The sequence below is a fragment of the Saccostrea cucullata genome, unplaced genomic scaffold, assembly GCF_032062105.1.
Source record: "Saccostrea cucullata isolate Sc308-1 unplaced genomic scaffold, CSIRO_AGI_Scuc_v1 ctg6442, whole genome shotgun sequence".
NCBI lineage: Eukaryota > Metazoa > Mollusca > Bivalvia > Ostreida > Ostreidae > Saccostrea > Saccostrea cuccullata.
Genome location: NW_026928366.1, coordinates 8,962 through 20,478, shown reverse-complemented (window position 1 = coordinate 20,478; position 11,517 = coordinate 8,962). Strand labels below are relative to the sequence as shown.

At 32.7% G+C, this 11,517-nt stretch overlaps 1 protein-coding gene across 1 annotated transcript; it reads left to right on the top strand.

The window, feature by feature from the left end:
- Positions 1-7,478: 7,478 nt before the first annotated feature.
- LOC134277340 (uncharacterized) lies at positions 7,479-11,086 on the top strand (the record flags this gene model as incomplete). The annotated part of the gene is made up of 4 exons (XM_062759680.1): positions 7,479-7,600; positions 10,248-10,329; positions 10,498-10,703; positions 10,954-11,086. Coding segments are annotated over 4 exons (543 nt in total), but the record flags the coding sequence as incomplete, so codon positions are not given.
- Between the last annotated feature and the right edge of the window lie 431 nt (positions 11,087-11,517).

The following is an 11,517-nucleotide window of genomic DNA, read 5'->3' as shown; positions in this document are numbered from 1 at the left end:
ATTAAATCAAACTAGATGAATTATTTATTAAGGAGGGCTTCTTCGAGAAAGCTATGTGTTGATAATTTTTTTATCAAACGACTAGTTTGGGTATGCGTAATTCAATTATTGCCCTGAATATGTTTTTAAACAAATCAAATTGGATGAAATATTTATTAACATTTAATCAATATTTGACTCTTCCCTTTCATAAAAATCTCAATTAACACTCCAGCACATACGTGTATGTGGAAGGACTCCTTCGATAAAGCTTAGTATTGATAATTTTTTATTGAACGACTAGTTTGGGTATGCACAAAAATAATTCCTTAAATTTCCTTTTAAATTAGTGTTTTAAATATCTTTTTTAAACAAACAAGATGAAATACTTTTTATTTGAATTGATGTAATTTTAAAATATGTGACTGATCTCCTTCATACAAATCTCAATTAACACTTTCCAGCACTTATGTGTATATGTCGGAGGACTTTATCGACAAAACTGCGTATTAATAATTTTTTATCGAGCGACTAGTTTGGGTAATTGAAAAATAAACTGAAGAAATAAACTCCTCTGTGACCATTGAGTCATTTAATTTCTCTTTCATACAAATCTCAATTAACACTCCAGCACATACGTGTATGTTTAAGGACTCCTTCGATAAAGCTTAGTATTGATAATTTTTTATCGAACAACTAGTTTGGGTATGCACAAAAATAATTCCTTAAATTTTCTTTTAAATAAGTGCTTTGAATATCTTTTTTAAACAAACAAGATGAAATACTTTTTATTTGAATTGATGTAATTTTAAAATGTGTGACTGATCTCCTTCATACAAATCTCAATTAACACTTTCCAGCACTTATGTGTATATGTCGGAGGACTTTATCGACAAAACTGCGTATAAATAATTTTTTATCGAGCGACTAGTTTGGGTATTTGAAAAATAAACTGAAGAAATAAACTCCTCTGTGACCATTGAGTCATTTAATTTCTCTTTCATACAAATCTCAATTAACACTCCAGCACATACGTGTATGTGGAAGGACTCCTTCGATAAAGCTTAGTATTGATAATTTTTTATCGAACAACTAGTTTGGGTATGCGCAAAAATAATTCCTTAAATTTTCTTGTAAATAAGTGCTTTGAATATCTTTTTTAAACAAATAAGATGAAATACTTTTTATTTGAATTGATGTAATTTTAAAATATGTGACTGTTCTCTTTCATACAAATCTCAATTAACAGTCTCCAGCACTTATGTGTATATGTTGGAGGACTTTTTCGACAAAACTGTGTTTTAATACTTTTTTATCGAGCGACTAGTTTGGGTAATTGAAAAATAAATTGAAGAAATAAACTCCTCTGTGACCATTGAGTCATTTAATTTTTATTTGCACGCATATAAATGCTTCTTATCTTAGTAGGAATTTACCTACACTTATATTGCACTGTACAAATTGTAATGCCAATCAAAGGTTAATAAGTCCAATTTTCTTTTACTCTATTTTCTTATATAAAAGATAAGGTTGAAACAAACTCTTTGTAAAATTTATTTTTCTTTTTTAAAAAAAGTTTAGGAAACCAAATTGATGCTCTAAAATAAAGATATTATTGCACTGCAATGCATCTCATTGTGACTGCTTAACGTAGTGTATACTTAAAACATACATGGTCTATTTTTATTAAATTCAACATTAAAAGAAATACGACTTTTCCTGTTTGACCGATGAGTGAGCAGGTTGAAACTCAATCTAACAAAGCGCCCAACTGCCTTGTAGCACAATCAAAGGCGCTTTAATTTCTGTACTGCCTAGCCAGATAGCATTACTTGTTAAGTGAGATAAACTCACAATGCATGCAAGACCAAACTTAACATTGCTAATGAGTGAGTGACTATCTAGTCTTATATAGTATACAAGCCTGTCATTCTTTAGTTTTGCCTGAACATTTGCATAATCGTTTTGTCTACGTTGTTCAAAGGGGCATAATTTGATTATCGAACTTTGTAAGAAACTTACATTATGCAAATTTTGCAACTCAGAATTAGCTGGAAGAGAAAATTGTATTTAAAGGGCAACTTTGGAGGGTGGATGGTGGGGAATGTTTCTAAAGCATTGACTAGTAAAATGTTTGTGCTTGTTGAAAAACAAGTAAAACTGCACCATACTGCACTCTGCTGCAATGCAGTGCAACACATTGTGGTGCCTAGCAAGTTATCCAATCAAAATAAACTTAATCAATTCGTTGAAATACAATTAAGAATATGATTATCAACCTTCTTTTTTTAGTGTTTGAAAAGAAATTAAGAACAGACTGAATGAAATATTTAATTTAGATTTAACTATTATTATGACTACTTCTCTTTCATGCAAATCAAGGAATACTTTCGAAGGACACTTTCGACAAAGTTTATTGATAATTTTTCTTATCGAACGACTAGTTTGGGTATGCGCAAAAAAATATTCCTTCAATTTTCTTTTTAATTAGTGCCTTGAATATCTTTTTTATTAAATCAAACTAGATGAATTATTTATTAAGGAGGGCTCCTTCGAGAAAGCTATGTGTTGATAATTTTTTTATCAAACGACTAGTTTGGGTATGCGTAATTCAATTATTGCCCTGAATATGTTTTTAAACAAATCAAATTGGATGAAATATTTATTAACATTTAATTAATATTTGACTCTTCCCTTTCATAAAAATCTCAATTAACACTCCAGCACATACGTGTATGTGGAAGGACTCCTTCGATAAAGCTTAGTATTGATAATTTTTTATTGAACGACTAGTTTGGGTATGCACAAAAATAATTCCTTAAATTTTCTTTTAAATAAGTGCTTTGAATATCTTTTTTAAACAAACAAGATGAAATACTTTTTATTTGAATTGATGTAATTTTAAAATGTGTGACTGATCTCCTTCATACAAATCTCAATTAACACTTTCCAGCACTTATGTGTATATGTCGGAGGACTTTATTGACAAAACTGCGTATAAATAATTTTTTATCGAGCGACTAGTTTGGGTAATTGAAAAATAAACTGAAGAAATAAACTCCTCTGTGACCATTGAGTCATTTAATTTCTCTTTCATACAAATCTCAATTAACACTCCAGCACATACGTGTATGTGGAAGGACTCCTTCGATAAAGCTTAGTATTGATAATTTTTTATCGAACAACTAGTTTGGGTATGCGCAAAAATAATTCCTTAAATTTTCTTGTAAATAAGTGCTTTGAATATCTTTTTTAAACAAACAAGATGAAATACTTTTTATTTGAATTGATGTAATTTTAAAATATGTGACTGTTCTCTTTCATACAAATCTCAATTAACAGTCTCCAGCACTTATGTGTATATGTTGGAGGACTTTTTCGACAAAACTGTGTTTTAATAATTTTTTATCGAGCGACTAGTTTGGGTGATTGAAAAATAAATTGAAGAAATAAACTCCTCTGTGACCATTGAGTCATTTGATTTTTATTTGCACGCATATAAATGCTTCTTATCTTAGTAGGAATTTACCTACACTTATATTGCACTGTACAAATTGTAATGCCAATCAAAGGTTAATAAGTCCAATTTTCTTTTACTCTATTTTCTTATATAAAAGATAAGGTTGAAACAAACTCTTTGTAAAATTTATTTTTCTTTTTTAAAAAAAGTTTAGGAAACCAAATTGATGCTCTAAAATAAAGATATTATTGCACTGCAATGCATCTCATTGTGACTGCTTAACGTAGTGTCTACTTAAAACATACATGGTCTATTTTTATTAAATTCAACATTAAAAGAAATACGACTTTTCCTGTTTGACAGATGAGTGAGCAGGTTGAAACTCAATCAAACAAAGCGCCCAACTGCCTTTTACCACAATCAAAGGCGCTTTAATTTCTGTACTGCCTAGCCAGATAGCATTACTTGTTAAGTGAGATAAACTCACAATGCATGCAAGACCAAACTTAACATTGCTAATGAGTGAGTGACTATCTAGTCTTATATAGTATACAAGCCTGTCATTCTTTAGTTTTGCCTGAACATTTGCATAATCGTTTTGTCTACGTTGTTCAAAGGGGCATAATTTGATTATCGAACTTTGTAAGAAACTTACATTATGCAAATTTTGCAACTCAGAATTAGCTGGAAGAGAAAATTGTATTTAAAGGGCAACTTTGGAGGGTGGATGGTGGGGAATGTTTCTAAAGCATTGACTAGTAAAATGTTTGTGCTTGTTGAAAAACAAGTAAAACTGCACCATACTGCACTCTGCTGCAATGCAGTGCAACACATTGTGGTGCCTAGCAAGTTATCCAATCAAAATAAACTTAATCAATTCGTTGAAATACAATTAAGAATATGATTATCAACCTTCTTTTTTTAGTGTTTTGAAAAGAAATTAAGAACAGACTGAATGAAATATTTAATTTAAATTTAACTATTATTATGACTACTTCTCTTTCATGCAAATCAAGGAATACTTTCGAAGGACACTTTCGACAAAGTTTATTTTTCTTATCGAACGACTAGTTTGGGTATGCGCAAAAAAATATTCCTTCAATTTTCTTTTTAATTAGTGCCTTGAATATCTTTTTTATTAAATCAAACTAGATGAATTATTTATTAAGGAGGGCTCCTTCGAGAAAGCTATGTGTTGATAATTTTTTTATCAAACGACTAGTTTGGGTATGCGTAATTCAATTATTGCCCTGAATATGTTTTTAAACAAATCAAATTGGATGAAATATTTATTAACATTTAATTAATATTTGACTCTTCCCTTTCATAAAAATCTCAATTAACACTCCAGCACATACGTGTATGTGGAAGGACTCCTTCGATAAAGCTTAGTATTGATAATTTTTTATCGAACGACTAGTTTGGGTATGCACAAAAATAATTCCTTAAATTTTCTTTTAAATAAGTGCTTTGAATATCTTTTTTAAACAAACAAGATGAAATACTTTTTATTTGAATTGATGTAATTTTAAAATGTGTGACTGATCTCCTTCATACAAATCTCAATTAACACTTTCCAGCACTTATGTGTATATGTCGGAGGACTTTATCGACAAAACTGCGTATAAATAATTTTTTATCGAGCGACTAGTTTGGGTAATTGAAAAATAAACTGAAGAAATAAACTCCTCTGTGACCATTGAGTCATTTAATTTCTCTTTCATACAAATCTCAATTAACACTCCAGCACATACGTGTATGTGGAAGGACTCCTTCGATAAAGCTTAGTATTGATAATTTTTTATCGAACAACTAGTTTGGGTATGCGCAAAAATAATTCCTTAAATTTTCTTGTAAATAAGTGCTTTGAATATCTTTTTTAAACAAACAAGATGAAATACTTTTTATTTGAATTGATGTAATTTTAAAATATGTGACTGTTCTCTTTCATACAAATCTCAATTAACAGTCTCCAGCACTTATGTGTATATGTTGGAGGACTTTTTCGACAAAACTGTGTTTTAATAACTTTTCATCGAGCGACTAGTTTGGGTGATTGAAAAATAAATTGAAGAAATAAACTCCTCTGTGACCATTGAGTCATTTAATTTTTATTTGCACGCATATAAATGCTTCTTATCTTAGTAGGAATTTACCTACACTTATATTGCACTGTACAAATTGTAATGCCAATCAAAGGTTAATAAGTCCAATTTTCTTTTACTCTATTTTCTTATATAAAAGATAAGGTTGAAACAAACTCTTTGTAAAATTTATTTTTCTTTTTTAAAAAAAGTTTAGGAAACCAAATTGATGCTCTAAAATAAAGATATTATTGCACTGCAATGCATCTCATTGTGACTGCTTAACGTAGTGTATACTTAAAACATACATGGTCTATCTTTATTAAATTCAACATTAAAAGAAATACGACTTTTCCTGTTTGACCGATGAGTGAGCAGGTTGAAACTCAATCTAACAAAGCGCCCAATTGCCTTGTAGCACAATCAAAGGCGCTTTAATTTCTGTACTGCCTAGCCAGGTAGCATTACTTGTTAAGTGAGATAAACTCACAATGCATACAAGACCAAACTTAACATTGCTAATGAGTGAGTGACTATCTAGTCTTATATAGTATACAAGCCTGTCATTCTTTAGTTTTGCCTGAACATTTGCATAATCGTTTTGTCTACGTTGTTCAAAGGGGCATAATTTGATTATCGAACTTTGTAAGAAACTTACATTATGCAAATTTTGCAACTCAGAATTAGCTGGAAGAGAAAATTGTATTTAAAGGGCAACTTTGGAGGGTGGATGGTGGGGAATGTTTCTAAAGCATTGACTAGTAAAATGTTTGTGCTTGTTGAAAAACAAGTAAAACTGCACCATACTGCACTCTGCTGCAATGCAGTGCAACACATTGTGGTGCCTAGCAAGTTATCCAATCAAAATAAACTTAATCAATTCGTTGAAATACAATTAAGAATATGATTATCAACCTTCTTTTTTTAGTGTTTTGAAAAGAAATTAAGAACAGACTGAATGAAATATTTAATTTAGATTTAACTATTATTATGACTACTTCTCTTTCATGCAAATCAAGGAATACTTTCGAAGGACACTTTCGACAAAGTTTATTGATAATTTTTCTTATCGAACGACTAGTTTGGGTATGCGCAAAAAAATATTCCTTCAATTTTCTTTTTAATTAGTGCCTTGAATATCTTTTTTATTAAATCAAACTAGATGAAATATTAATTAAGGAGGGCTCCTTTGAGAAAGCTTTTTAGCTCTACTGGTCAGAGACCAGAAGAGCTTATGCAATAGTAATGCGTCCGGCGTCCGTCCGTCTGTCTGTCTGTCTGTCCGTCTGTCTGTAAACAATTTTTCAAAATGCTACTCCTCCTACAGTTTTGGTCTGATTTCAGTATAACTTGGCACACAAGTAGAATACACTAAGATACATAATTCTGTATATCAGTTTTTGATTTCGATGAACGGTGTTGCCGTGGTTACTAAAAATAGAAATATCTGTAAAATTGTTTCAAAATGCTACTCCTCCTACAGTTTTGGTCTGATTTCAATATAACTTGGCACACAAGTAGACTACACTAAAATACATAAATCTGTTTATCGGTTTTTGAGTTCGATGAACGGTGTTGCCATGGTTACTAAAAATAGAAATATCTGTAAAATTGTTTTAAAATGCTACTCCTCCTACAGTTTCGGTATGATTTCAATATAACTTGGCACACAAGTAGACTACACTAAGAACATAAAGAGACTTTATCAACGATCATTATTCTATTTATTGCTGTTGTAAAGTTTCAAATCCCAGCTGCTTAAGTACTTTTCTCTTCCTTTGCTATAAGTTCAAACCAGTAGAGCTTCAGTCTCGACAGAGACTTCTGGTTCTAATTTTTACATTAATTAACAATTTTAATTATTTCATTTTATTTTTTTTATTTTCATACATGTATTTGTCCAACCATGCATTGTCATATTCTCGACTTATTAGAACCAAAATGTTTTTATACAGAGCTGCAGAGTAAACAAATTAAAGACAGAATTTCTGGACATAGGAATTCAGAATGGTGCTTCCTTCGGCCATTTTGATAATGGAAACTTGTCACTCACCTACAAGTCACAGGACGGAAAAAGGTTCGTAGAAACAGGAAACTGCGTGGTAAACGTTAATATTCAGTAATTTCATGTAGGGTATTTCTTAACTTGGCACTAAATGGGCCCAATTTTTTTTTTTGGGGGGGGGGGGGGGGCTGCCATTGTGGATGTTGCAATATATGAATATGAGACAGTTTTAACCCAAGAGATCTGAATCCAGGTGTGAAAAAGCAAGAAATCTTAAATTGAACGTTGAGTCTATAATCAAATGCTAATAAATTACATGTACAAACAACTAAAATGAAAATATAAAAAATAATAAGATTGCGAAAAACGAGTTAATTTTGTATGGCCCTGCCATGGATATGACTTGCATGGGTTTATAGTGTTTGTCAAGTCCGTCTTGCATCTTTATGTCCTTTTGTCAAAGTTTGCGTCTTGCCCAGTTTGAAAAAAAAAGTAATGAATATATTCAAGATGGTTCTTTAAAATCTTATTTCATATGCCGATACATATTGAAGAAACTCCTACATGTACATTGTCGCGCGCGTGGCGCAGTGGTTGGAACTTCTGCTCTAGGGTCGTGAAGTAAGGAATTGATCTTACGTCGCGGGTTCGAATGCCCCTGTGGGACGCGGAGACCGGTCCTTCGGATGAGACCGTATAAACCGAGGTCCCGTGTTGCAGTAGGCGCTAGCATGAAAAGGACCCTTCACTGCTCAATGGCCCTTAGTGCCGAGTATAGGACAAAATTTGTAGCTCTCCATCGGCAAGTGGTAGCGTCTCCATATGAGTGAAAAATTCTCGACAGGGACGTTCAACAACATACAATCAATCAACCTACATGTACAAGTAAGAGTCTCGGTTTACGTCCGTACGCTCCTTACAATGTATAAATATACCTCGGCGACAAGTCAAAGGTATCTCGCTGTGAATCTCTAGCATATGCTGGATTGATTGATTGATAGCGTATTGTTTAACGTCCCTCTCGAGATTTTTTCACTCATATGGAGACGCCACCACTTGCCGGAGAGCTGCAAATGTGTCCTATACTCGGCACTCAGAGCCATTGAGCAGGGAGGGATCTTTTTCGTGCCAGCACCTACTGCGACACAAGACCTCGGTTTACACGGTTTCATCCGAAGGACTGATCTCCACGTCCCACAGCTGGATTCGAACCCGAGCATATGCTGGAGTAATACTAATACTGAAGAGAGTTATTTCTCAGCAGGGACCTATATATTACACTAGTATAAAGGTCCCTGATCTAATCCAAAATTTATTTCATAAATTTGACACCCCCTTGACTTTGACCTCACTTGTTTTAAATTTATTTAGTGTTTGGCTCAATTTTAACTTTGATCTCATCTTCACTTTTCTTAAATTTCTGCGTAGCTTTGTTTAAAAGGAATTATTCAAGATATTTTTTATCAATTATACTTAATATACTGATGAGAATTATTCAGATTACTAGCATCAACATTCTTGACCATGACTTCAAATTTGTGTTTAGCTTAATTTCAAAGAAAGAATTCGAGATATTCAAGATTATCAAACTTCATACCTTCAAAAATATAAATGTAAATAAATATGTTTCATATAAATATTAATGAGAGCTACTGTATATTCAATTGCAGTAACATTTTCATCACCTTTCATTGACATTTCCTTTGACCTCACTTAAAATGCTGAAAGCTCGGGTGAATTAGTTTGTCCAGCGTCAGGCGTCCGTCTCTAAATTTTCACATCTTCAACGTCTTCGAAGGAACCATTTCAACTAATTTTAACTAAATATTGAAGCAAACTTGAGTAAAGGGGAATCTACAATTGAATTGTTAAAACGAAGGAACCAGCATCCTCCCAAGGGGAGATAATATAGAAGAGAGAAAAACTTTGGGGTCATTAAAGATCTTCTAAGGATCTGAAACTTTGTGGAAGCATCCTGAGGCAGTGTTAATTTTATGTTATTCAACTCATGTCCCCGGGGGTAGAGTGGGGCCACAATTTAGGGAATTAAAGTATATACTAGTAGATGATTTATAGATAGGATAAACAGATCTTTGTGTGACCGAATAAGTTTCTTTGAATAAAATATACATTTAGAAAAAAAAGTATTTAAGCTAGTGTTAGCAAGTTCCAAAAACGCTCGACCACTCCCTAAAAGGTCCACTTCCCTGCAAGCACGAACACACGAGACGCGCTGATATCTAATTGGCTAATAATTGAAGAAGCTTACTGGAGTTGAATTTTTCGAAGAATTTCTTATGAAAATTAAGTGTAGATTCAATAAGTAAAAGAACCTGCCTTATTAAAATGAAGTTTGTTGGAAATAGGAGCATAAAGGAGCGTTTTGTGGAACGTTTGTAACGATTCGCGTAACTACAACACATTACATCCAGCACTTTCCATATAACTTGTATTATTTACGTGGTTTTGTGGTTCAGCCTCCATTCACGTCAGGAAATTTAGATTTCTAACATGAAATATTTGTTTGTCTTCCTACTGGTTCGTGCTCTTTGGCCACAGCTTCCTCTTTATAATTGACCAAATAAGGTAAAATATACCACTAACTTGCCGAGCCTGAATATCTCGTTTATTTTAAATCGTTCGTTACATTAATGTCTGAAACTAAACTTATGAAAATATACATTCAGAAATATATTTATACATACTGTTCACTCTACAGAACTACAATTGTGTCACTCTACTGTAATGAGGAACAAGAAGACAGCACTCTCCGGGCCGTGGGAGATATGGGCTCCTTCTTTGTAAGTAAAGATTTATATTAGACTTCCTGTTGGCAAGATCCAGAAATAGGATTTAATATGAAGTAAATAGAATGTTCTTAACATTTTTCTTGGAATAACAGATGTTCCAGAATTAATATTGCTAACACATTTGCTCACTTCTGTCAAGCAGCGATTAAAATATTTCAGTGGTTGCAGTTACGAAGTAAGTATTGTTGCCCTAGAAAGAGGGAGGAAATTCCGAATTTTTCTAGACTTGGTCATTTATTAAATCTGATAAAATATAGAACAGAAAAACCCCATCCACCCACAATTCCAACTCCAAGTGTCGTCACAGTGACGTCACAACCGGCACCGGATCTTCACCAGATAACCTTTCTTCTTACAGGAATCTTGTAAGTACACATCTTTTTATTTCTGGGGAATCCGGATTATAAGTCTATTCTGATATATTCTAACTAGTTTCTATTGAAATTTACCATGGGATACTTTTGTTTAAATATATATTAAATTCTGTGATTAAATTGTTTCTAAATGAAATTAAGCTTTCCAAAATGTTATTGAAGCAACTATGAATTGCACTTATTTACTGACTGTTCGGAAGATTCGTATGCAATTTATAATAATTTTACTTTTCCCCCCTAGAATTGTGTCCTTCCTCATACTGTTGATACTAGTGAGTGGACTGTTTTGGAAATGTATAAGAAGAAATCCTTACGCCCCGTACTCACTACTTCCAAGCGATGACTTTGTGGAAAATAAAAGGCAAACGTATTGATAAACAAATTCTTCGTTCTGTGATATTCTGCATTCTTGACTATAGTCGTGCACTTATTGAATTTTTAAATAAAAATCAGTAAACAACACTAGTTTCCTCGAATTCAAGTAACAAGATGTGTCCAGAGGTGTAGCAAAGGAGGACTTCCTGCAGAGACTGTTTATAAATCTTACGTTTAGAAAGCTATTTTGTGCAAACAGGTGGAACGATAGTGATTCACTTCAGACTCTGTATTTACAATCGCATAGGGTGGATGTGACCAGTCGGCAGGGGATGCTCTCTCCTCCATGGCACCTGATCCCACCTCTGATGTTTTGGAGGTCGTTGTTTGCTCTGCTCCTATTTTTGTATTGTTTTATGGATTTTTTTTTACATTGAATACTGTTCGTTATCTCCAGGCAATATATTAAATTCCCTTAACATACAAATCA